General features: G+C 37.5%; 2 protein-coding genes across 3 annotated transcripts in view; both read left to right on the top strand.

The window, feature by feature from the left end:
* LOC120340791 (calpain-15-like) overlaps window positions 1-8251 on the top strand; it is a 43974-nt gene extending 35723 nt beyond the window's left edge. For both annotated transcript variants that reach the window (XM_078119754.1, XM_078119755.1), the window contains 8 exons: window positions 5-215; window positions 952-1110; window positions 1906-2070; window positions 2691-2823; window positions 3984-4083; window positions 5026-5189; window positions 5907-6085; window positions 6323-8251. In XM_078119754.1, coding sequence (XP_077975880.1) covers window positions 5-215; window positions 952-1110; window positions 1906-2070; window positions 2691-2823; window positions 3984-4083; window positions 5026-5189; window positions 5907-6085; window positions 6323-6497 — 1286 coding nt within the window. In that variant the 3' untranslated portion in view covers window positions 6498-8251. The remainder of the gene's footprint in view (window positions 1-4; window positions 216-951; window positions 1111-1905; window positions 2071-2690; window positions 2824-3983; window positions 4084-5025; window positions 5190-5906; window positions 6086-6322) is intronic.
* Window positions 8252-12888: 4637 nt separating this feature from the next.
* On the top strand, window positions 12889-26153 carry LOC120340686 (prenylcysteine oxidase 1-like). Its single transcript, XM_078120100.1, has 10 exons — window positions 12889-13038; window positions 14470-14682; window positions 15290-15464; window positions 16203-16296; window positions 16917-17034; window positions 18207-18384; window positions 20100-20237; window positions 21542-21655; window positions 22617-22784; window positions 24661-26153. Exons 1-10 carry the CDS (start codon window positions 12948-12950, stop codon window positions 24845-24847), a joined length of 1476 nt encoding a protein of 491 aa, XP_077976226.1. The 5' UTR covers window positions 12889-12947; the 3' UTR covers window positions 24848-26153.
* The last annotated feature ends 1605 nt before the right edge of the window (window positions 26154-27758 follow it).

Here is a 27758-nt window from a genome sequence, read left to right as displayed (position 1 = left end):
GCAGTTGGACCAGACATGATCGAACCAGAGCCAGATTTAATCTGGGTTCGTCTTTTGAGTTCGAAGGAGGCTGGTTTCCTCATGGGTGCCTCGTGTGGTGGAGCAAATATGGAAGTTGATGAAGATATGTACGACAGAGTCGATCTTCGAGTCCGACATGCGTACAGCGTTTTGGATGTCAGGAATGAGCGAATGGATAACGGTGGAAATGTCAAGTAATTAGATTTTTATATCCATAAAAACTATAGTCGTGATTTCAGCAGAGACAAATGGGCCGGATAAAACATCAATCTGGTGGGCCGGATTGGCCAATGGGCCGTAATTCCCCCTGCACTAGTGATTTGTTTGTATATTACGCAAATGTGTAACGCAAATGATGATAACTATTTTATTTAATTCCAGAGTTTTGCTGCACATACAGACTATAAATATAGGGTGTCTATAAAGTCGTAAAAATGTTTTAAATTTATCGATACCATACATTGTATTGGCCCTCTCATATGTATTAAATGAAGTAAAAATATTTAAACAATTAATGATTAAAATACTACAAACCTGGTTAAGATATATTGAGAACTGACTTCATAACAAAGTAGAAATTTTAAAGGAACTTTATGGACACTTTTTGGACAATATTTATGTGCATGCATTGCGTTTCTTGTTATAGTTGTAAAATGCTTGAAGAAGTCTGACCTCGGTCAGACGAAACGTTACAGAAATATATTTGTGTTCGTGTGCAGCAAGACTCTTGAATTGAATAGAATAGCCATTTACACTCTTGCTACAGCATCCTTGTGTAATACGCATACGGATCCACCTGCGCAAAGGCATAGAGAGCAAGGAAAGGTAGTTAGTTTCACGCAACCTCAACTGTTAGCCCTGTATATTAGTGTTAGTGTGCAACAGGACTATTGAATTACATAGCTAATTCTCTATATTTTACCTTTCTAGACTTCTGCAACTACGCAATCCATGGGCCCAACAATCCTGGTCCGGTGATTGGTCAGATAACTCAGAGATGTGGTACGATAACCCAAGGTTACAGGAACGCCTGAATCCAACACAATCATATCATGGGATATTCTGGCTTTGTTTTGATGATATGTTAAGGTAAGTAAAGGATCTTGGGTTCAAACCCTGCACTCGTCATATTCACAGCTTCAAAAACAATCACAGTGCCAGACTGATTGAGGGCTCTCGATTTGGACATGGCACACAATTTGCAGACCGTTGCGTTAGTGACTGCTGGCTTCGATATGATTCTAAGGCCAGTATACGTCTGGCTTTCCCGGACTAGGCCTTCAGCCATTGTGTAGCCACAGAGCAGTTCTCTGGGGAACGAGAGTTTCATATTTATCCCAGGGGAGAGGAAAGCCGATAAGACAGCTTAATCATATGACGAACCACGGCCTCTCGTCCGGTTACCAGTCCAGGTCGGGTATGGGATTAGTTAGCCAGTTATTTGTTTTCGAAAGCATGGACTTGATGGTGAGCGAAGCCGTAACCGACCAGCTGTTACATGAATCACCCTCCCACACTGAAGAGTCCAGCAATCTTCTTGCGCATAATTATCCCCAAGTGGTCTGCAAGCAAATGCCTTTAATATGTACAATTCGTGATGGCAACATTAATTTATATTAACTTGACTATAATTTCTTTAATTTTTTGACTAATATGAGTTCATTCATTTTCTTGCTTCCGATTTTTGACTTTTTATTGTTAAATGTAACGCATAAATTAACTGATGGATACAGGTCCAAAATGCATATGAAAATATGTCCAGAAAGTGCATAAAAACACTTCTTGTAAGAAAACTTGAAAAACAGTTCGTTAAAAATTAAAAATCTCTGAGATTTTCTTACATGTGCTATTTCTCAAACTTTATTTCCTAATTTATATTTTTAGATATTTTGACAGCGTTGATATTTGTAAGATCAGAGACACAAACTGGGCGGAGACAAGGATATCAGGGGAATTCCCTGATTCTGCCTCCCAACCCCCCGCTTCGTACTTTCTTGAAGTATATCAATCGACGGAAATTGATTTGTCAATATTCCAACAGGGGTCAAGGTTCGTATGTCGAATTTAATATTTTACTATTTAACTAGGCAAAAAAAAGATGTTATTTTGGTGCACACACTCATAACTTTCTTTTATGGTTGCGCTCAATTAAGTAAATGTGTACCATCGAGTTGTTCCGTCCTTAAATTTGCTTTTTCAATTCAATGCAAGGTGTTGCTGCCTAGACGTCAGACCAACTGCAAATACTCGATATCCGTTTTATGTAATTTGTAACTTGTATTTTATTTATTTATTATTTCATATCTCGCATTGTTCTTGCATGACCAAAATAAATATTTGAATCTGTCAGCAAATGCAAATGGCATGAAATACAATAGGCTAAGAAAAATTATATATGTGTGTTGATCCCCCCCCCCCCCCCCCCACAGATTCCTCACGGAATGGCATTGAATAATGTAGCTGATAACACTCCTGTATAGAGAACCAACTTCTGGAGAATAAAATATAGTGATGTCCAGTTTTTCTGCCCATATTTGTTTTTCAAAAACAATTTTGTGAAAATAAATTACCAAATATGTGATGTGTATAAATATGTGATGTGTTGTAGTCTTTCCAGCATCACAAAATTGACCTTGATCTAACCTTGCTAACGAGCATCTATTTTTCAGGAGTCAAGAAACTTCAGGGCGCCATCCAGTGGATATCTGCGTCTGTGTGTTCAGAAGTAGCGAGCAAGCTGCGACCTCAGATCCACATTCTGAAGTCGTGTTGGGACCTCTAGTGGCTTGCAGTCGAAGACAGGTAAGCTTGTCGGCGATTTTGATTCCTTTCGATGGCTCGTAGGTTCACGTAATCGCTGGTCGATTACGGCTTTCGAAAACAAATAACTGTTCAACTGATCCCATACAAGACATGGACTGGTAATCGGACAAGAGAACGTGGTTCGTAAGGCTGGACATTTTCGAATTCTTGATGATTTCAGAATCAAATCGAATAATTTTTTCGAATCGAATCTTGAATACTTGGGAGATATAAAATTGTATGTAGCTTTCTTATTGTATTAGGTTCTCCAGACACATAAATTGCTGAAAACGTAAAATACATCACTGAGGCAGATTTCTAAGCATTCGTTCACGCACAATAGAAAACACGTTTCCAGCAATAACTCACTACAGAAAAAAAAAAAAGTCATATGTCAGAATTGCGTTGAAAAAATATGACTTCAATAAAAAAAATTGAGAAATTTGCATCAACCATTGCTAGGAAAAAAAACAACAAGATGGCAGCAATTCGAAAGTTTCCTTTGAACTGATTCGAATGGCTCAGTCCTAGTGGTTCGCCATATGGTTAAGCTGTCTTACCGACTTTTCTCTCCTCCTCGAGATAAATATGTGAATCCTATCCTATCCTAAGAATTTAATGAAAATAAAAGGAATGAAAATTTCTTCCTCATTCAGAAACTCAAAAAGCCCCATAAATCACCTTAGAATCCTAAACAGACAATAGATAAAGTCTAGCATAGCCAAAGTTTTTGGAGCCAAAAATTCGATGTCTCAAAGTTAGACCCGTGGTTGCTTTCAAATTTGGGTTTAAACCACGTTCTCCCGTTCGGTTACCATTCTATGGGATTAGTTAGCCAGGTATTTGTTTCCAGAAGCATGAACTTGATGGTGGAGGGAGTTGTAACCGACCAGCGGTTATGTGAACCGCCCTACGGCGGCGAGGAGTCCAGCAATCTTCTCCACATAACTCTTCCCGCATGGGATTCGAACCTGCGAACCCGCTCAGAGTAATCAGAGGTGCGGTTGCGAGCGTATTCATGATGCTTAACACGAGAGCCACTCCGCTGTGGCAATGCCAATTTTTCCCGAGCTCCACATTCTAGTCGTCACTGCCTGGAAAAAAACAGACCTGACACTTTAATCTCTGCTTATCCTAGCATTTTTTCACTTCTTTTCCAGGTTAAAAGGCACGGTTCCTGTTCCCAATTCTTGGAACCTGGCATCTATCAAATTGTAACTCTTGGTTTTAATCATTGGAGATCGGCATATGGGATCACGGGTGAGATATTGTGGGTTCGTTTAGACCAGTAATTCTCAAACTGACACCTCCAAACTCCACCGCCCCCTGCTCAATAAAAAAAAACTGACGGTTCGGTTTCTAATGTCTTTCCGTTATATTTTATTCGTCCTGTTTGAATAAGAATAATAGAAAGCCGACAAGCGAAGATAAAAGAACTAGACAGAAATCGGAGCGTGTCGACTTATCGATCTTCTGCATGTTCAATATTTTACTCGAAAATTTGGGGCAATACCACCGGTCATCACCAGCCCCACAAAGTCCAAGCGGCGTGTAACCAAAATACTCAAACGCTCCACATCGCAGACAGGGCATTGTTAGGCACACAATCGTTTGCAGCGACGAAAGTTAGGGGATTCCTCAAAAACAGAAACTGCGGTTTGGATTCGTTCGCTCTGACTCAATAGCGACACCACGTGTCTCATCACTAATTAATTAATAACTCGCTAATTATTCGACGTAATTCAACCAAAATCAATAGGCTTCTGGTCCGAGATATGATGAAAGCACATGCAAAATTTGGAGCAGTTTCAACCTCGCTTTCGTGGGATATCGCGTAATATGCGAAAGCGTCTAACAGACATACAAACAAACAAACGGACAAATACCTATCAACTCACCGATCGAAATCGATAAGCAATAACTACATTACAGTCAAACAATTAAAAAACCACCACATCACAAAAACCATTTATGTTATCTTCATGAATGGCACCCTAGCAGTTTTGCTCAGGGATTCAAATCATCCTTTGGCCCTCGAGGAAAACCGAGGGCTCTGTTTGGAAATTTCTGAGTTAGATAAGTTGGGATTTTATTTTTCTTCTGCTGGGACACATAAGTTAGGCTAATACCCCTGTAAACAATTGTATTCCGTTCATCCTAATCTTTGTTTCTTAACACGAAAATTATAATTTAATTCACCAGGTGCTGCAGCTGCAGCAGCAGCATTGAGGGATCCAGAACATCCAAAATTCGTGTTAGCGCTACATACTAGTCGGCCAATTTCACTGAGTCATTTTCCTGCTAATCCAACACTTTTTGCTGACGCAACGATTGAGCTTGTGATGAAAAAAGGAGAAAAAAAAGATGTAAGTGTTTTTATGACATAATAAAAGACTAGTTTGTCCATGTTTAAAACATAAGATGATCAATATTGTTCAAAAATTACTATCGAGAGCAGAGATATTGGCTGTATACATTGGAAATTTAATGGCGTTATGATCACATGTATATACACAAAACAAGCTTATATATTGCATGGATTAAATGAGAATATACAGGGTGTCCATAAAGTCTCTTTACAATTTCAATTTTGTTATGAAGTCAGTTCTCGATATATCCTAACCAGGTTTTTTTTTTTTTTAATCAATAATTGTTCAAGTATGTTTACTTCATTTAATACATCTGTGAGGGCCAAAACAATATATGGTATCGATAAATTCCCTTTGCAATTTTAAGAAATTTCAAGACTTTATGAACACCCTATATATAATAATGTATTTTTTTGTTGCAATGTCAATACAAAGAGAAACTTTCCTCGCTTTTTACAAAAAAAATGTGTCATGGCTTTGGGTTCGCAAGTCCAGATGCATGGACTTGATGGTGGAGGAAGCCGTAAACGACCAGCGATTACGTGAACCAGGCGAGGAGTCGAGCGATACTCTTACACATAATCATCCCCTTGATGGACTTGGAGTCGGGAGTTGATAATTTTTCCAAGTCTGTGCCAAAAATCGTTCCAACTTTGGGCCGGTTGTAAATTTCCTTTCCTCGTTAAAACAATGATAAATCTTTTATTTCTCCAGGTACGGGACTGTGCGACATGTTATTATTTAACCCGTGGATGGGCTGGTTTAGTCGTAGTAGCGGAGAATCGACATCCAACCCGACATATGCAAATTGTTTGTGATTGCATGGATTCAAGGAACGTGGTATCTACGAGAGGAGTTAATAAAACAAGTGACAGTGTTCCCCCATTACACAAGTAAGTGATCCTTCCTTTTTTGCAGGGTGGGATGAGATTTTTATTTTTAAGATTAGATGTTTGGTTATTACGTCAGAGAAGAGGGAAACTATTTTAGATCAGAGTTGTAAGGTGTGCCCTCTTATTCGTTCTTGTTTGAAATAGAGTGCTTTTGTGTTTTGTGACTGCTTTCCCAATGTTTGTTTTCTCCCCTTTTAATAATTTTTTCGGAAAAATAACTAAATTTTTCTATTTCAGACAAGTACTTATAGTGCTGACGCAACTTGACGGCCATAGTGGATTTACAATAACACATAAACTTATCCATAGAATGGGGTCGGCCGGTCTTGCGGAATGGTCGACGGTGAAGGGTAACCACGACCCCCTATTGGACGCAGATGTTATTGCTTTACATAAACCCCGACCTTTGTGAAATTTGAACCAATCATAAAGCTAATTCTATCATATTTTGGATTCATCAGCCAATGAAAAGGCTTGAAAATTTAAATGCACCAATCGGAAGGCAGTTTTGAATGAAGCCACTCCCATTTTTATATGATCAGCCAATGAGTTCTCCTCAATTATTACATATGAATCAAAAAATATCTCATCTGATTCAATTGTCAGCCAATCAGAAATGCTGCTATGAGTGAAGCCACTCCCGTTTTCAAATTGTTAGCCAATGAGCACACACTTAACACCTATCTTCAACCAACCAGCCGTGTCCCAGCTGGGAAACAGACTTTTGCAATTTTACCTAACAGTTTGATAAAAAGTTACAAATCAGTGAATTAGTCAAGTTATTTTTAGGTGACACTTTTACGTGCCTTCCATTCTCCACAAGGCCTGGCGCACCCGAAGTATGTGCACCAAGATGGCGCACAACCTGAAGTCAAACCTGGTATACATACTATGTTCAGGTTGTGCGCCATTTTAATGCACATACTTGGGGAGCTACCAAATCGCTGTACGTGAGTCGAAGATGCCCAACTACAAATACTTGTAACTCAAAAGGTAGGCAAGGTTTCTAGACCACGTTGCCAACGTAGACTGGCGGATCATGTAAGTGTGCTGTGGAAAGTTACCCTTTGTGAACAATATTTACAGCGCTACAAAAGAAAAAGTTCGTGCCAAGCAGGCCAGATTGAATTACCCAATGGGCCGGATTTGGCCAACTGGTCTTAGTTTTTCCATGTTAGTTGTAACTGAGCGTAAATATTCTTTACAAGGATATTGTATGATGTTTAAATTAAACTGGTGATTACCTTTTCATATTTCTTGCATAATCGTTGCTTTTTGTGTTTTTCTTTTTCAATAGCTGGTACGTCCAGAGTATGTGAACCAAAATTGCGGACACCGGAACATAGTATGTGTACTAGGTTAGGGTGAGGCCATAATTTATTCCAATTTTCCTTATTTTAGTTCTATTACGAGTTTTGGGACTAGCCAAGTGACTCCTGTAGTATTTGTACCTGAAATTATGGCCTAACCCTAACCTGTTACACCTACTATGTTCCGGTGTCCGCCATCTTGGTTTACATACTTTGGAAGTATCCAAGGTCCTGTAAGCGAGACGAAAATGACCAACCAAAAATACTTGTAACTGAACATAAATATTCTTTACACTGATATTGTATGATGTTTAATTTCAACTGGTGACGTTCTTGTCAATTTCTTGCATAATTGTTGTTCTTCATGCACATTGGTTTTTATGTTCTTCTATTTCAATAGCTGGTTTTCCCGAAGTATGTGGACCAAGATGGCAGACACCAGAACATAGTATGTGTACCAGGTTAGGATGAGGCCATAATTTTAGGTATAAATACTACAGGCTACACTTGGCTAGTCCCCAAACTCGTAATAGAACTTAATTTAAGGAAAATTGAAATAAAATTAAGGCCTAACCCTAACCTGGTACACATAATATATTCCGGTGTCCGCCATCTTGTTTCACATACTTCAGGAGTACCCAAAGAAGCCCAATAGCTAATTCAATTACATAAGAGAATTTTCGGAATCTTGCTTATTTGTTATTCTCACCCCTTAGCAAGACTTGTAATTTAATTCGTATTACTCCCATCGCTGATACGAAATATTATGCAGAATCGTGATGCGCAGAATTGTATGTTTTGTAATTCTAAATTATACAAATTTTTTTAATAAAATCTGACTTTGTGGATTCTTTTATTATTTGTCTAAAAGTAACAGTTTATTTCGTTTTTCTCGACACACAGCATTCATAAAAAGGTACGCACGTAGTATGTGTACCATAGCAAATACCTTGGTATATATTATTTTACTAAGTCATAAATTTATTGTCAAGTTAAAAGTTCGGTTTAGTCCATGATTCATTGGTGTTTAATAACTTCTTTATTTCCTGGGCATAAGTTTATTTCGACTCCATAATCAGCAATAGACGATAAAATAATTGATGAAAACAAACTGATTAAATCAGGAAAGCAAACGAAACCTCAAGTGATGTTTAAGCGCACAGATTTTAGGTGGGAAGGTATCGATAAAAGAAGTAGTACGTGTTCACTACCCAAAAGTATTAAAAATAATTAGGGCACGCACAGACAATCATCGAGACATGATGAGGTCGGAAGTGAAAAAAGCGTGAAAATAAAATCAATTGCTCAGTAAAAAGGAAAATATACAAAAAAATGAAGGGTAACAATGAAGAAGATAGGAAAAAATATCTGAAAAGGTTCAAATCTGGAATGCCAGTTTACACACAAAAACATTAAAAAAAAAAGATAAAAACACGAACGTGCATCGATCGGGCATCCAACTTGTATAACATGAAAATTAGTAATATTACAGATTCTGAAAATATCAGTTGCAAACCATATTGAAGCAAATATATTCGGTTACAAATTACAGCCCTAGACCCAGCATGATTCGTTTAGGAGTGTTTTCACCCTATCCATCCTATTGAAGGCTTCCTAAATTTTTATATTTAAATTTCCAACGACTCCTTCCAAGTAAGCATCTAGGCCGCGAGCCGAGGCCATTTATCTTTCAGTTTCGTAGCGCACATAAGGTAACTACCTGAAAATGATTTTAAAATGTTCCTTAGAAATTTAGTAACAAATATTGCCTTGTTTCCACTTCCAGAAGTTGCACGTTTTACAGAAAACACGCTTTTACTACAATAAATATGTGTTACCATCTGTCCTATTTTCTCTGCTTTTCCGGCATCATGGGCCAATGAACGCAGACTTCTGCATGACGTAACAATTACATTAGTCAGCTGTAGGTGGATACCCTGTGGTCGGATGAATATCAGATGTACTACTGCTCGCTTTTGCGTTGAGTTGGGTAGCCTTCCCGTAGTTTTTTTTTCAGTTATTATTAGTTCAGTTATTCTAAGGAGGCGTTGAAAGTATAAGTAAGATATTAAACACTTGTATATCCTTACCATAAATAGCAATTTTAGTTGAGCACTAGTTCATAAGACGTTGTTAAATAGGTACGGTGCGGTAACTCCAAGGAAGGCTAGACCTAGAATATTATGTCACAAACAACGATATTTTCTGGCTTGCATGAAATGTTTATGATTAATTTAATGACTCTTCTTGACTATTCAGCAGTCTTATACTACTATATAGGACACAGCATATTTGGAAATATAAATTAATGGCTGTTTCTGTAATGCACGGTTGTGTGAAAGAGAATAAAATAATCAATTTTGGTTGGTCTAAATCTGAATTCATAAGGTCGACAAGAATCTTGGAAGCAATGATAAGTTATGCCGTGGAAAAAAAGTAGCATTGGGAGCGATTGAGAGGTGAGAAAGCAAGTTGTAGACAGACAGTTGATGTTTTAAAATATAGTCTATAGTCCAAACTCATAGGGCATTTCAGACTGTGATATATCAAAATTTAGTGTGGATATAGTCTAGTACTGGTATGCAAACACTGCTGGACTGTAGTACATGCAATGTGCATATATACGCTCATTGAGTACATCAGATAAAATGCATTATGTATTCAAGGTATTAGTTAGTATTTAGTGGTATTTTTACACTCATGCTGTTCAAAATATGATTTTCCTCCTCATTTTAGATACTGTACTACAAAAGAAAACGGCAATGTTCCACCAATCCCACCTAACGCAAGCTCTAATACCTGCTGCTATCAGTGCTATAAAATGGATTAAACAAGAAGTCTTGAAGCGTAAAGGTATATGAGAATCATAATAGTTGCAAACAGCTTAGAGGGGTTATTCATATTGAAATATCTTAGCACTTTTCTGCAATTGGAACTGCCCATCAAACTCATGTTGGAGACTTTATTGAGGTTTTCAATTCATTTTTTTCTCAACTATGAAGATCTTTTGAGGTTAACGAGGCAATAATAAATAAAGCTGAGGAATTTGTTTGTTCACTGTATGAAGAGGATATGAAGAATGTAAATGATACGAGGGCACGTCAATTTAACACTGGCAAACATAAGGGTTATACTCTACCACCCAACAATGATTCACTGAAGAAGCATGTGGCCCTAAAATCAGTTCTTGAGTTGGCAAACTGCAAGTGTAAGAAAAATAGTCAAAATAATTTATGCAAGTGTGGCAAAATCAACTTAAATTGCACAGATTTTTGTTTTTGTATTGACTGCAAAAATCACAGTACACTTATAGAGGAAAAGTCGATTTTCGAGATAATGGATTTCGAAAACAATTCAGAAGAAAGTGAAATAGATATTGCAGTTGATTTAATAAGTATCATTTATTTGTTTGTTTTTTCGGACATTTGTTAGTGTCGTAGTCCTGTTTCTAGAAATAATATTGCCTTTGTTCAAATACATAACCACATAAACTAAAAAAAGACTAATTGTAATATTTCTGTTCACTATGTTATGTACATACTGTACATTCTTTTAATTTTCTTGACTTTTCCGGTAAATTTCTAAGTGAAAAATAACTGATTTATCTGTGTTTTCGTGCTCACGATGTTAATTTGTGACTTCATTGCTTAAAAATAAATACGTTTGATAGCTTCTATAAAATGGATGTAGATTTTTATGCTGTTCTTGTTGTAAACTGCTTGTGGTTATTACGTAAAATTTATTCGACCTTTCGAGGTCACTCGCGACTCCTGTCACACAATTAAAGTATTTTTGTTGTTGGTTACATGTATGCCATATTTTTCATAATCTACCTAATAAATTATGATTGACTGAGGAAGTCTGATTTTGGTCAGACAAAACGTTACAGGAATACATTTGTGTTAGTGTGCTGTAGGGCTCTCGAATTGCATAGTTCTTATGTATGTGTTGTAAACTTATGGTTATTGAATTTCCGGGAACCTCTTATATTCAATTTCGCATCAGGATTGTGGAACAAGCTGTAATGCGTTCAGTATGTTCATTTTTACACAAAACTGAAGAATTTATTTAGTTACCAGATGTGTGCTACGAAACTCATTTTCTGGGCGTTTTCAAGGCTTCGTCTCACGGCCCATATCCGTGGTAAGGATCCCATCGATGCTCCTAATATCTTAGATTAGACTACGATGAGGATTGGCTTGAGGTGTTTTTAATAAATTTTCTTCCCATGTTTGTGGTATGCATGATAAAATTTTTGAATACGATTGCATGTCATTAAAAACAAGAGAGCTATGCTCAAATATATGGACACGTAGCGCCACCCAATGGCAATAATTTTGATGACGTCATGGCGAAAAAAAAAGTAATAGCCTTCTGGAGAAAAATTTTATCTTCAACCACTGAAAATTTCAAAGCAATTGGTCCAGTATTCGAAGAGAAAAGCGACTTTTTAAAAACGTGTCAAAGAACAAGAACAACAACAACATAATATTGAAACGATCGTTATGTCCACTACGTGTCCAAAAATCAGAAAAGCAATAATGATGGAGCTCCATGATTCAACACTGAACAGCAGGATTAAAATGGAGTTTAGTATTTAGTATGTTCTAGTATCTAATTGAACAGATCGGGTATTTTAAAATTTAAACCTCTGAGATAAATATATTGAAACAAATCCTATTCTGTTTTCACCACTAGGAGGTTGGCCATTTATTTACCCCTAGCGGTTGCCCGGGGAACGTCGCCGCCACGCGTGGCCCAAGTTAGTGAAATCGCGGTTGTTTTTGTGGTTGAAAGTGGGCGTTCAGTGTCATACGCTATCATGAATGTTATTTCGAGAGACGATTTGTAGACACATAGCCTATAGACTTTCAAATTCAGAATAATAAAAAAACAAACAACAGGCGATACCGTAACAACATTGAAAACGATAAATAGGTTTTTGTTCGCTTTCCTGATTCCGTACCGGTAATCAGTTTTTACTTTATCAATTATTCTATCGTCTACCGGTATTACGGTGATTATGGAGTCGAGATAAACTTATACTGGGACTATGAATGACATTGAAAAAGGTAAATAATAAAAACTGTTTTCAGAATACAGGGAACGAACACGCCTTCGATTTATACTTAGTCTAAGGGTTTACTGGTTCAAATAGCCATTGCCAAAAGTACTGGTCGGTTACCCTTCCTCCATTATCAAGTCCATGCTTCCGAAAACAAGTAACTAACCAATTTCATACCCGACATGGAATGGTTCGCCATATGGTTGAGCCGTCTTATCAGCTTTACTTTCTCCTGGGATAAATATGTAAATTCTATCTGATTTTAAGATGAATTGTGGTAATGTATACCGATCAGCTCCCTTAACACTGTTCTTTCGCACGTTTCTTTCGAATTACCTCGTACCTGCCATATTATTTTAGAATGAATGGAACAGCGTTTAGTGAACCTGCGCCCTAGTTTGCTCAGCTAAATCTGTAAATATCTTGTTTTCTAATATTGTTAATGACAGGTTTAGTAGTAAAGATTGGGTCAGTCGAACTTTAGAACATGGACGGCAGATTTTTATCGAAATTGGTTCTTGTGCTTTTTTTGCATACAGTCGTGAGAGGAACAGCAGTGGATCCACCAAGTCAAATAGGTAAGTCTGTATGTTAACACTAAGTACATATGTTTATTTTTTCCACAATGTAGAAGCCCTTTATTTTAAAGGCACAAGAACAGGAAAATCAGTTATATGGTAAAATGGTGTTTAGCGAAATAAATGCCGTAACTCCTTAAAATACAGCAAACAGTTACGTGATGTGTGAATATAAAAAAATATTAGTAGCAATTTTTTATGGCTTGAAGCACTTTTTAGACCTTCAAGACTATTGAAAATCCACATCCACATTTGCTGAAAAGGTTTCGGTTCTCCCAATAACTAGGAGCCTAGCTTCTTACATATCTTGCATACTGACCAACACAATTCGGGTCTCATGTAGTTTCGTACCTAATCCACTTCTAGTGGGCGTAGCATAACAATTTTTTGAAATATCAATCTTAACCCTCACCTGACTACGCCATCCAAAAATTACGCCACTACGACGTCACAGTGACGTGATAGAGCCCTTCAAACTATACAAACTGTTGTCCAAGACACGCAGATGAGCATCCGAAATCGAATAACTAGTTCTCTCGTTTTCTTCTCGCAACGATCCCAATATGAGAGAGATCGCTGTCATTAGTCAGTTCTTTGTCGACGGCGCCGTTGCCATTTCGGGCGATCGTATGTATATTTGACAAGCTCTATGACAAGATTGTGGCGTCGTAGTGACGTAATTTTTGGAAGGCATAGTCAGGTGAGAGTTAGGATTGATATGTCAAAAAATTATTGCGATACGCTCACTAGAAGTATGTTAGGTACGAGACCCCACAATTCAGTACGGCACAATATACAAATCGGGTGACATTGTCCCGTTTCAGAGAAACCCATTTTACTGATGATCAGACACCCCACCTTTGGGAGACGTCTGGACATTGTTGTCCCTCAATATCGGTAATAATACAGTATAATGGAGTTGCGCAAAATACTACAAAAAAGCGCAATTTAATAACGTCATCATTGAATTCCTTGGGAAAAAATAATCCGACTTACTGAAGAAAAAAAAATTTTACCGTAGCATTCGAGAGTTTTTAGCAAAAAACGGCAATTTTGGTCATGTGACGGCCGCGATTAACTTAGATTATTATTGAGACAAGCATGGTGTGATATGACGCATCTGACGTGGTGCCAGACGCCCCTCGTTTGTGAGACACATAGAGTGTTTGTTTTATTGAGCCAAATGGAGGGAAATTCTTGGAGTTTGGATAGTGCGCTGTACTGCAAATCAATGATTAAATATTCACTGCACTGTATTTATATATAAACCAGTACTATTGTCCTTTTTAACATTGTTTTGTGGAAATAAAATCTCTCTCCCTCTCTCTCGTAACTCATAAGGTATCAGTGGCGCTTCTACACATCTTCGAAGCGAAAGACGACAAAACGTCAAAATCAATCTTCAAACATTTCTTTATTCATTTATTTCAGCGATAATCGGTGGAGGAATTGGGGGTTCATCAGCTTCTCATTTTGTTCGTGAAAAATTCGGAAAAAATGTTCAAATTGACTTATTTGAAAAAGATTCGAGAATTTGTGGCCGTCTCGACACTGTCACGATAGATGGACGAGAATATGAAAGCGGTGGCTCAATCATACATAGCAAGAACCTGTACATGAAGAAGTTTGTCAAGGATTCTCCTAGTGAGTGATGGATATAATATTTCTAGCACAGTGGTTCTCAAAATGAGTGGTTTCAATTTGCTAGGGCGTTCAAAATCTTGTGATTTGTGATTTCTTTTCAACCAACTTATATCTCCTACCTTTACTGGAAAAGAAAAAGGAAAATCACATCGATCTAATCTGTGATGGTGTTATAAAAAGAAAATTTAATGAGCTTTAAGATTTCCTTAGATAAAGATTAAACTTCCTTGGTTTAAAAAACGTTGCATGCTCTCATTCCATTTGTGACTTTGTGTTTATGTGAAGCAGGCTTTTTTACCGTGGCTGTAATCAAGACTAAATATCTATCTCGAGATATTGTTGAAAATGAAATATAAAAGTTGATTCTGACTCCCTAACCAGCATAATAGACGATAAAGTAATTGATAGAAACAAAATAAATAAAACTGATTATAGAATCGGGAGAGCGAACAAAACTTCTAGTAAGGTTTAAAGCGTACAGTTTTTAGGTAGAAAAGTATTGATAAAAGAAGTAGTATGCGTTCGCTCACCATTGAATTGTATAGTCGGTGTATTTATACGGGCAAATTTTCAAATAACAACAAATAAATGTCTTTATCATGGACAGATCTGCAAGAAGCAAGTTCTTTTTCCAGCACACTTGGAATTTTCGATGGAAAAGATTATGTATTACAGACAAGCACATGGTCTATTGTATCTTTATTGAAAATGTTCTGGACATTCGGATTGGATTTATTTCGACTGCAATGGCTTGAGAAAAGATTCATAAATAAATTTGTGGGGTAAGACAATTTAGGTGTCGCTGCTCGATAACCATAGTGATTAATCACGCTTTACGCTTTACAAGGCCCTAGAGTAAGATAGGATTTGCATATTTTTCCGAAGGAAGAAAAAAGATAAGACGTTTCATCATATGGCGAACCGTGGCCTCTCTTCCGGTTACGGGTCCATGTCGGGTATGAGATTAGTTAGCCAGTTATTTGTTTCAGATACATAGACTTGACAATGCACTTCACAGCAAAACTGTATGTTTTTTGTGTCTCATAAACTCAAAGTTTTCAGTCATTTCTTACCTAGTTGCTTCTTATAACATGAGAGAGTCTTATGAGAGAGAGAGAGATTTTATTGCATTTTTCAAACCAAGAAAACACATATATTTACATAAATAAATAACAAATACACACATGATTATGGTATATGACTGGGTGGCAAGAATAAGACCTTTTATGTATAAGTCTTTCCTGGTATCTCCTTTTTTAACTTGGGGTAATTAAGAATACTGTTTTATGATGAAGATGCTTTAATTAATGGAAGTGAAATATAGTATGTCATTCCACTAAGAAAATTCGACACTGATTGTATTTGCACTCCATAAAACTGTACAGAATGAGTGGAATAAATGACAAGTAAAATACAGAATCACCCATTTTCAAATAAATGAATTAAAATTATTTCATCCCCCAAAACAATTGCAATTTTCACTGCATGCTTCCACTACTCACGCGCACACTTTTATTTAGAATATACGACCTTCAAAAACAAGGTCATAGTTACGACACTGTTCAAGGCTTTTTGCATGCGATAGGAGGGAACGATTTTGTGCATGCCACTCAGGTAAACTATTTTAGTTCATCTAAGTTTCACTGTACAAGATAAACAGCTTATTAGGGGTTGCTGACGTCACAGTCTTGTCAGCCCCCTTTTAATGTTTTTTTATCCACTGTTTTCATTTTTTTCTAACGGAGCAGAGAACATTTCTATATCGGATCAGTACCACATATATGTCATGTCCGAGTCGTAATGATATGGCGCTTCATAAGCATATTATTGCATATGTAACATTCATTGATGTAATTAGGGAGCTACCGTTCTACCGTTAACCTGTTCTATGCGAATCGGTGCATTAGCGCAATTTCAGACGCTGTATGTAAACCATGAGGTCTGGAATGTTTGTTATGGTCTTGTTTGGAAGAATAGCTCATTTCCTACCCAGCAATATAAGAATGAACGTTATATGACATTTGGAAGTAATAAAATATCGCTTACATTTCACGAGTGTACTTCCCGCTGCGATGGAAAAACGTCGCACAACAAGAAAATAATTCAATAAACCTTGGCGTTGCGCGCTAACCAATAACAAAAGCTAGTATGATAAGGTCTTATTTTGAAGGTCCTTTTATATGCTACATAACATAGGAGAGTGGACATCTCACAACCAGCCTTGTTTAATCCAGATCACTGGAGTTGCTGAGTTTTCTTCTGATGGGATTGGCGAATTCATGATTGACAATTTGGTGTCGCCAGGTTTGAGAACAAACTACGGCCAGAATGCCAGCGTTAATGGATTCGTTAGTAAGTCGAATTATTATTATTCTCCATAGGCAATAAAATGTATGTCTGTTCTGTCATTCTGCTTGATCAGTGTTTATTACTGATCTTGGGTATTACAAATAACTAGGGCTGGGATTAGTTAATCGGTTAACCGATTTTAGATGGTTAACGGTTTCAATTTATTTTGACCATTAACTAACACTTCAGGTATAAATTAACTTTCTACTATACAATTTCTTGAAAAATAATTAGTTCATCGCAATATTATCTCCTGTGGTGTTTGATTCAAAGTACTCTTACTAATTATGAAAATTTTACAATTATAAATTTCTCCTCTAAATATATGATACCGATTTTATTGCGAGAGAGTTTGCCGTTAATGGTTGTGTTTTCCAGTGTTTTCTCTGGAATTTACTTCCCTACTAATAATTTTTTTGTGACACGCAATGTCTAAAAAAGCATTTTTTATCTGTCTCGGGCCTCCGAAAACAAAACTTACGGTGTTTTCCTTCATTTTTAGTATTTTACAATGCTGCTTTTTAATCAAAAAATTTGTGTTCACTCCTTTATTATCTTTAGCATCTCCTCACCACTGAATACTATATAGTAACTCGCTTTTCATAAAAAACTCATAATTTCGTGTGAGAACCAAGAAGTAATTACCATCATTCTCCTGGATTAAGACATGCGTATGTTGATGGAAATTCGTGATTTCAAGAGAATTAAATACAGATGTAAAGTTTGTTTATAGTCTGTATGGCACGTTGTGCTGACGAAAACAATCTGCGATTTTAACTGCAATCGCACATGTTATAAGCGACTTTTTTAGTCTTTTAGTCAAAAATTTGCTACGCCCGATTTTTTTGTGTAATTCATGTTTTACTTCTTGCAGAAAAACGTGTATTTTCACAAATAAATACTAAAACCTTTTCATCACCGTCCCTTATGAAAACCATCATAGCAGTGCTTCTGTGTCGGTAACAAGTTGCTTCGGGGTCCCGCCAAAATCGCTTCGCGAACCCCTAAGCGACCGCAGACCCTACTTTGTCTTCCAAAATTTTCAAAAGGAGGGGGGTTTCGACGCTCAAACCCCCCTGGCTATGCCATAACTTGGGCGGTGGAAGAAGCTGAAAGCTTGTGATGTTGACTCTGTTGAGGATTACAATTTTTCTATTTCTCTGTTACAATTTCAGCCGCAGTATCAATGGCTGGCATACAACCTGGTCTATGGTCTGTAAAAGGAGGCAACAAGTTAGTCTGCGGAGAACTCGTCAAGAATTCATCAGCGAATATTATAAACGAACAAGTATCGAAAGTAGTGTATAATGCTGCGTCTAAAACAGAAAAATTTAGTGTTTTCACAAAACAAAGGTATGTTAATTTTATTTTTTTGAATATTCTCCGGTGTAATGAATTTTTAAAAAAATTGTAAAGATAGAAAATTAATGTTTATCTTAACTATTTGCCTTTGAGGAGGATTCTAATGTATTGCGCACGAAACTGCAGGTCCTTCAATTAAACTATAATTTAACGCAAGCTTACCAATATACCTGCTATTTCGTAGAAACAGTTGCTATCCTTATATGGCGTTACAAAGCAAATTTCATGTAAATTTGCTCAAAGCAAAGTCTCAACCTATCAACTAATTCGGTTGTTCTCAAACTTTTTTAAACTTTATATAAAATCCCCCTGCAATTTTTTTGGTTCAGAAAAAATTTAGAATGAAAACATGTTATCATGTCAGAGATGGGCGCGCCAGAAAACAAGCATCTGAGGATTTTTTTGTGTAATTCATGTTTTACTTCTTGCAGAAAAACGTGTTATAAATACAAACATAAAGGCGTTACATCCTAAAATGCAATCGCACATGGTAATAATAACGACTTTTTTAGTCTTTTAGTCAAAAATTTGCTACGCCCAATTTTTTTGTGTAATTCATGTTTTACTTCTTGCAGAAAAACGTGTATTTTCACAAATAAATACTAAAATCTTTTCATCACTGTCCCTTATGAAAACCATCACAGCAGTGCTTCTGTGTCGGTGACAAGTTGCTTCGGGGTCCCGCCAAAATTGCTTCGCGAACCCCTAAGCGACCGCAGACCCCACTTTGAGAACCAATGGTCTAAGACAGTGGTCGGCAACCTTTTTTCGGTGACGGACCGGTAGAGCCTGACCAGAATTTTGGCGGACCACCTTGTACAGACGTAATAAGCTGATGAAATAAATTATATGTGAAAGGATAAATAGGTTGATATTAAATTCAGAGAATAAAGGTGATGTTATTCAAGTAATGTGTTTCTTACGTTCAGCCTACTGCGATTTTGTAGTTGTCAATTTCAAAAACCCGACTTCACATAGATGTAAAAATTCCTGTGAAGCTTTCTTTGCAATGCCGGGGTATTCAGTAAGTAGTATTGCCCAAAAGACTGCCGAAGTACCCAATAAATCGCAAAGACTCTTTTCAACTAATTATTGTTCGAGTTGTTAATCAACTAAACATGTTATTAGGACATTGTCCGTTTTTTGTGCCACGTTTCTGCGGACCGGTAGTAACCTTTCCACGGACCGGCGATGGGCCGCGGCCCGGTGGTTGCCGACCACTGGTCTAAGACTCTAAGTGTATTTACTGAGGGCTATGTATTGGAGTTATATAATACAGTGATTTGAATACTTGTCAATATTTGTAGTAGACTACCGGGTGTCACACTAAGTTGAAGCGGTCGCCGAGCTTTCTCAACACGGCTGCGTGTCTCGTACTGCCAGCCCTTAGTTTGAAGGACGGGTCTAGATCGGTTGGTTCGGATCCAAGATCAGACTACATATGCCGAGACTGAGGCTTTGCTCTCCCCGCAAAATATGAAAACCTATTCTACTACTATTCATTATTTTTCTGTTCAGTCCATCTCAACCAAAGACCTATGATATAGTTATAATCGCTACACCCAAGTTGAAGCGGTCGCCGTACCGCCCTTTGTTCGAGAAACGGGTCCAGGTCGTCCGATTCCCAGATCAGACGACATAGGCCAGGCTATTGAAATCCTCTTCTACTGCTTCCTATTACAGCTTTTCATTATTTTTCTGTTCAGTCCATCTCAAGCAAAGACCTATGATATAGTTATAATCGCGGCACCAATACAAAGTGACATGTACCACATTGACTTGTCATCAGCTTGTTCTAATGAAGAAAACTGTCCAAGTTCAAAGGTCAATGGAAAACGATACAGGTATGGAGTTGTATTTCGAGTTGGTTGTCTAGACCAGGGCTACTCACTTTCTCGACCGACTAATTATTATTAGCTAATCAAGATTGTTCATTATGGTGTTATAGTTCTTTTCATGCATATTCAAAACTATAGAAGTCGTTTTATAAAAGGAAACTTTATGAGTGAGGTAATAATCTAAAATAAAGAATTAGGTGCGGTCCGAATCAAATACTCGAAAGGGCCGGATTCGGACAACCGGTTGGTTGAGTAGCACTGGTCTGGAGTGGCGTGAAGTAAACTACTCTACAGGGAGACGAAAAAACAGAAGTCATAACTTTCTATGAAATTAAGAAAAACATTGTTTACACATGAACTTCTGTATTGTATGAAAAGTTTCAATAATCTAGAATCTTTTCCTTATAACCTGGGTTCTTGTACTCTCTCTGTTTTCTACCCCATACACCAACTAATGCTAGCTATAAAATAACTACTCTTCTATTTGTCATTCAATGAAATGTGGTTACCATGGTTAAGTCGATTTCTTCCACTGAAACGATATTCGAACAATGTTTGAAATATTTTCCTCAGTATGATTTAATGTTAGACTTCATCATAGGTAATGTTGCTCCATCACCATTACTGGTTTATTGCTTCCCCTTCCACTCTGAAATGCAATTTTTTATCTTTCATAATTCTGTATGTACAATGCGTACTTTCGGCAATTACCACAAGCTCAATTACCCCTCATAAAATTAAAGGGTGCTCCCTAGTACACATATTACATTCCAATGTCCGCCATCTTGGTTCGCATACTTCGGGAGCCCCAATTAAAGTAGTCATATCATCATCATTTTTTCTTTGACCAAAAATGGCGATGATACAAACACCTATTGTATCTTCTAATCCGACCTCTAAAAAGCTAAACTTGTGCTAGAGCAGCATTTTAGCCCACAATCTGTTATCATGTTCCTACAGAGTGAGTGACTAAACGACTAGGCTCATTGATTAGATGCTAGGATTACATTGCCGCTTAACTTCGCCTCGTCGGCGGCAAAGCACCAGATTATTGTTCTACTTAGGTGGGTTCTTGTCTTCAGGAGCGCTCAGTCATAATGGTATCTTCTCACTAGTCCAACTTTTCCACAGACTAGTCAAAAGTACCGGAGAAATTGTTAAAACAGTGAACGTCTGGGTAACTCCCTAAAATTGCCAAATTACCTCTTTATGGATAATCACCCCCAGTTTGGGAACCACTGGTGAAGAATCTATGAACATATTTTCACGTACCGTTCGGAATCACGATCAACACACTACCTTATTTTCAGGAAAACCACTGCAAATTTTGTGAAAGGCAAATTGAATTCAAGTTTATTCAAATGCAACTCATGGAAAGTCTGTCCAGGATCAATTCTTGTTTCAAACCAGGACACATTCTACAGGTAAAGCGATGTTTGTTTAACCGTTTCTCAATTAAAGGCATCAAAAACTTGTTTATTGTGTGGGACTTCAATTGTGATTGGAGTCAAGTTTCAGACAGACATTTTATGCAATAATATGGATTTTCTGGGTTGGGAGTCTCAGAAAAACACTTCAACCGTTAACCGAATAAAATTAACCGGTTAACCGCAGTGTGTCGTTTGAATTAAACGCCACATGAGATGAAATTGCGATGACGTAATCATTTTTGAAAAAAAAATTATACACTACAAAGATGTTTTGTACCTTAGATATCAATTAACAGTTAAAATAAATCGAAACCGTTAACCATCTAAAATCGGTTAACCATTTCCAGCCCTAATTATTATGAATTTTCTGGGCTGGAGAGTCGCTTTTGTGATTGAACATTTGGTTTGCTTGGAAGTCGAAGTATATATCCCTTCTTCGATTCGGATTTATTTTAATATATTAGTACTGGTATATCAGTTTATATATGTTAGGACCAGGAGCATAGCCAGCGGAGGGATTTTGAGGGTCGCATTGTAAAAAAATTTTCTTTATCATACATAGCAAGTTTTCATAGCTAGAAACGCTTTTTGGGCCCTTAAGACTCCAACTTGGCAATATTAGAAATTTTAGAACTTCCCTCTGAAAATTCCTATCTTCGCCTCAGGTTTGGACTCCGATATAAATTGCACATCGCGTCTCAGTCAGTATTCCCAAAGTATGTGTACCAGGTTAGGGTTAGACCATAATTTTATTTTGATTTTCCTTATTTTAGTTCTATTACGAGTTCGGGGACTGACTGTGCTAGCTGAGTGAATATAACCCCCTGCCCATAGGTTTCAGTCCCTTTATACAACTTGATGTAAAGTAGGCGAACAAAATTAGCTACCTCCATGTTGGTACACACACTTCTGGAGCGCCAATAATTCTACATATAATCCCTGATTTTTAATACAGGAGCATTGGTCTTCATATTCCCGTAGACTACGATCCAACATCAGACGAGGTTGATCCCGTGTACAAAGTCTTCACCACTGATCCAATGACTGATGAACAGAGAGATTACCTATTTGAATCGTACACTACGAAAGCAACTGTTGTATGGAAGGCATACCCTGTCTATGAGTAAGTGAAATAATAAAAATTTGGATTTTATATATACAGGGAGTCCTCGACCTACGACGTTGTTTCGTTCGAATTTCAGTGTAAGTCGGAACATTATACTGTACAGTACATAAATTACTCTATACATATCGTACTGTATTGTAAAGTATGGTACTGTAATAAAATGTACAAATAATGCAAAAAAGTACTTTATTAAAAAAACAGAAAACAATTCCATATCACATGAATAGAAGCAAATACTGTACAGTACAGTATTATCTTTTATATTCTTTATGGAGTGCGTTCGTAACGTCGAAACAGCCTTATGGAGTGCGTGTTCGTAACCTCGAAACAGCGTAAGTCGCGACCGATGTAACCCGAGGACTCCCTGGACAGAATTATATTTTATTGGGAGTGCGTTCGTAACCTCGAAACAGCGTAAGTCGCGACCGTCGTAACCCGAGGACTTCCTGTACAGAATTATATTTTATTGGAAGTGCGTTCGTAACCTCGAAACAGCGTAAGTCGCGACCGTCGTAATATTCATCCTGGGGGAGAGAAAGGTCGTTCAGACGGCTTAATTTTATGGCGAACCACGGCCTCTCGGCCGGTTACAAGCCCTTTTAACTCAAAAGTGGAAAGAGTTCTGATAGAACAATTGTTATACAGAACACTACTATCACAAACTTTAAATATTTTGATCGTGGTATTAAAACTTACCCTGCCTTTTCAATTGTCATTTGCTTCGGAGGATGTTTGTTTTGTTAACAAGACTCGGGTTTTCCCCCGTCAATCAAGTGGTTTGAATTTGTCGATTTCCCATAATGCTATATTAAAGGTTTGATACTGTCACCACTAGTGTACGCCAATGAGCAACCGGAAATCTATTCAATTCTATTGTGATATACTGTTACTTCTCTTTTTATTTGTTTATTTTTCTTATTTTTAAAAAGGTGCTGTAGACTAGATGACGGAACAATCCGTCCCTCACATCACCTGTCATTTTGATACTGTATTTATTACATACACTTTATTGTTGAATGTTTTCTTTATTCGAAGTGACAAGTGACTCTGACAAATTACATGTGACTGCTGATATCTCTATTTGGCATCTAAGGGTGAGATTTCGGGTCAATCACCAGAGAGATCTCTTACATCAGTGGTTTCCAAACCGCGGCCAGTGTATTGATTTAATATGGCCCGCCATACCTGGTTGGAAATAGTTTAACACCTTTCTCTTTTACAGATTCCACCAAATTGTTACATCACAATAAGTTACACGTATAGTACCTGTATCGATCCGGTGCGGGCGCTTCACTCTCCCGGCCCGCGAGTATCTTTCTGCTTCTAATTTTGGCCCCGATTAATCAACTTTGGGAACCACTGACTTATATGGATTTAGAAGTCACCTTCTGTATAGGATAGGGTTTACATATTTATCCAGGGGGAGCGGAAAGCCGATAAGACGGCTTAACCATATGGCAAACCACGGCCTCTCGTCCGGTTACCATTCCATGTTGGGTATGGGATTAGTTAGTTATTTGTTTTCAGAAGCATGGACTTGATGGTGGAGGAAGCCGTAACCGACCAGCGATTACGTGAACCACCGTACGGTGGCGAGGAGTCCAGCAATCCTCTCGCACATAATCATCCCCGTATGGGATTCGAACCTGCGAACCCACGAAGGGTAATTAGAGGTGCGGTGGCAAGCATATTCCTAATGCTTAGCACGACGCGCCACACCGCTGAGAGAGATGCGGTGGCAAGCGTATTCCTAACGCTTAGCACGATGCGCCACACCGCCAAGCCAGTATTCAAGTCTTCTACAATAGTAAATTATCCTGAAAAGCTCACTCCTATATGCAAAATCCATTTCTAAATCTTTTTGTTGTTATAGGCCACCAGAGGAGCTCACATCATTTGTTCTAAACTCTGCTGGATTGTATTATACTAGCCCTATGGAGTGGGTTGCCAGTGCCATGGAAATGTCTGTGATTTCAGCGAAAAACGCTGCTTTACTGGCGTACAACAACTGGTTTGGGAAGGGTAGTGACAACACAACAGCAATGAAAGGAGAATTATGACATCACTGTTCGTAACTATAATAAGTTAATAGTGGGATTATAATAACATAATAATTTACTATTCCGAATATATTTCAAAATAATATTTTTTAATGAGGTTAATTAGTTTTTTGTCGCAACTTTATAAAATGTTGCTTTTCCGTTCACCTTTTTTGCAATAGACTTCAAAAATGCTGCCATAAAGCTCTTGCACTTAATTATCCCCCATGGGAGTTGGGACCTGCGTGTGTGCTTGTTATATATAAATATGTGAACCAAGATGGCGGACACCGAAACGTAGTATGTGTACCAGGTTAGGGTTAGGCCATAATTTTATTCCAATTTTCCTTATTTTAGTTCTATTACGATTTCGGAGACTAGCCAAGTGACTACTGTAGTATTTGTACCTGAAATTATGGCCTCTAACTCTAACCTGGTACACATACTACAATCCGGTGCCCGTCATCTACATCCTAGTCGAGAAATGTATCACTGCTTCATTTTTATTATAAAAACTATCATCTGTTCGGTTTTCAACTTTCTAAAAATATGTGCGGCCCGCCAATGACTTGCAACCATTATTTTGGCCTGCGAGCGACAAAAAGTTGCCGACTCGTGCTGTAGAAGCTAAATGACCAAGCCATCTATATAAAATGAATCCTAATTGTTTTTTTCAATAATTTTTCATGATTGTGTAGTTTAAGTCGATCTCTTTAAAAAATTGTTCCTTTGCAATATTTGCTTTTTAAACTTAGCAACAAGGTGTCTCTGACTGGATGACTCACTGAGTCTTTCGTGACCCTTCGTAAATCGCTACATTCAATGTTTTCCGATTTTTGTTATATTTATTTGTGTTTGTTTTGCATTGATTCTTGCACGATGAAAATAAATATCTAAATCTGTCGATAGCAGTCGATGCAACTAACAGCATTCATCATGTTGTATTTGTTTTCAATTCATGTTTAATGTTGTTTGTGAAAACTAAATTGCTAAGTATTATTTTTTTTGATATACTGTACTGCTTTGATATACTGCTTTTTACACCAATTTCAACTTCTAGATGAGGGGGGGAGCTTTTCTGTTGGATTAAAAAGGGCGTTTCTTAGAGTCTTTGACCAACTAAAATGTCTGTTTCTCATTCTTAATTAGTTTACATTCTTTCTGATGCACGGTTTTCGTCAAGTTTTGTTTCACGAGGAGGGCTTTTTGACGAATGGGAAGTAAATAAATTATTTATAAATATACATTTTCAGTCCTTTGTTTTCATCGTGTTTCAAATGGCCAGTGTTATTAATTTTCTTTTTGTTCAATAAAATGAGCTTTAGTGCTTGTGCTTTCTAATGGAGATATTCGTTGTGGAATATAGCTACAGTGATACCTAGGTAGTCGAACAATTCGTTTTGGTGTTCGACTACCAATTTGATTAAGTACCAAACCTTACGTACTCTCGTAGTATGTGTCCCAGGTTAGACCATAATTTTGTTCCATTTTCCGTTTTTTAGTACTATTACGAGTTGGGGGACTTTCTGCATTAGCCAAGTGAATATACCCCTGCCCATATGTTTCAGTCCCTTTACACAACTTTATGTAAAACAAGCGAAAAAATTAGTTACCTCCATATTGGTACACATACTTCTGGAGCGCCAACTTTTTGGCATAAGGAACGGCGCTCCAGAAGTGCATGTACCAATGTTATATTATGTAAAAAACCATACTCTTGAAATGGTGAAATTACCAAACTAAGGAAAGGGGAATGTTAGAAAAGGGTAATAACAGCTTGCTAATACTTACGAATCATGGACTAAACCTCACTCTTGACATAAACTAATCTTGTGATTCAACAAAATATATGATGCTACGGGATTACCTAAGAAACAATGGTAATTATTTTAATTCGCTTGGGTGTTCGAGCGCGTAATTTCTGTTTGAATAGCGCAGCATTTTTGGCAAGAAATTTCTGGTCGACTACCGAATTGTTCGAGTATCGATCGTTCGAATACCAAGGTGAATCACTGTAATAGAACGCTAGGTAGCAGGGATAGCCAAAATAGAATAACTCAACAATTTGGAATAAATTCTAAAATAAGATTGTTTGAATTTGGTCCATGTCGGGTATTGGATTACTCAGCCAGTTATTCGCTTCAAATTTGATGGCAGAGGAAGTCGCGAACCACAAGACCATGTAAAATAACCAACCATGTTACAGGATTGATTTTAGATTGCGATTCAAGACTTCAACAATCAGTGAAGCTCGGTAAGCATGGAAACATATTCAAGACCAGTGGTGGGAAACTTCTCTAGTCGGTGGGCGAGATGTGGGAAAATGAAGTCCTAGGTGGGCCGGATTATTACATGAACAGTATTCAATATCTTAATCACATATTTATTCGCTAATGCAAGAAAGAAAATTATAAATCGCTTAAACTTTACAAAAAAATTGAGACCAAAAAACACATAATGAATTTATCATAATCTGCTAAAAGTGTAACGAGAATATCGGTCAGAGACGAAGACTTATAGATCGAAAGTTAGGGAATCCCCCAAAACAGCGCTCTTACTCCATAGTGACACCTTGTGTCTAATTACTAATTAATAATAACTCGCTAATTATACAACATAATTCATCCAAAATCAATAGGCTTCTGGTCCGACATATGATGAACGCACATTCAAAATCTGGAGCAGATTCAATCTCGCTTTCATGAGATATCGCGTGCATCTAACAGACAGGCAATTACCTATCAACATACTTATAGACTAAAATCGATAAGTAATAATGTAATATCATAATGTACTGATGTACAGTCAGCGGACCGGTCAAAATCTCGTCGCAGGCCGGCTCTGAAGAGAAACTCCAAGGCACTGTGCAAACCCTAGTTCAGATTTAGAAACAACTTCGCTCAGCACACCCTGATGTAGTGAATTCCAAAGT

The sequence above is a fragment of the Styela clava genome, chromosome 14 (genome assembly GCF_964204865.1).
Source record: "Styela clava chromosome 14, kaStyClav1.hap1.2, whole genome shotgun sequence".
Taxonomy (NCBI): Eukaryota; Metazoa; Chordata; class Ascidiacea; order Stolidobranchia; family Styelidae; genus Styela; species Styela clava.
The sequence above is the reverse complement of the archived record's forward strand: the minus strand, read 5'-3'. Positions and strand labels throughout refer to the sequence as shown.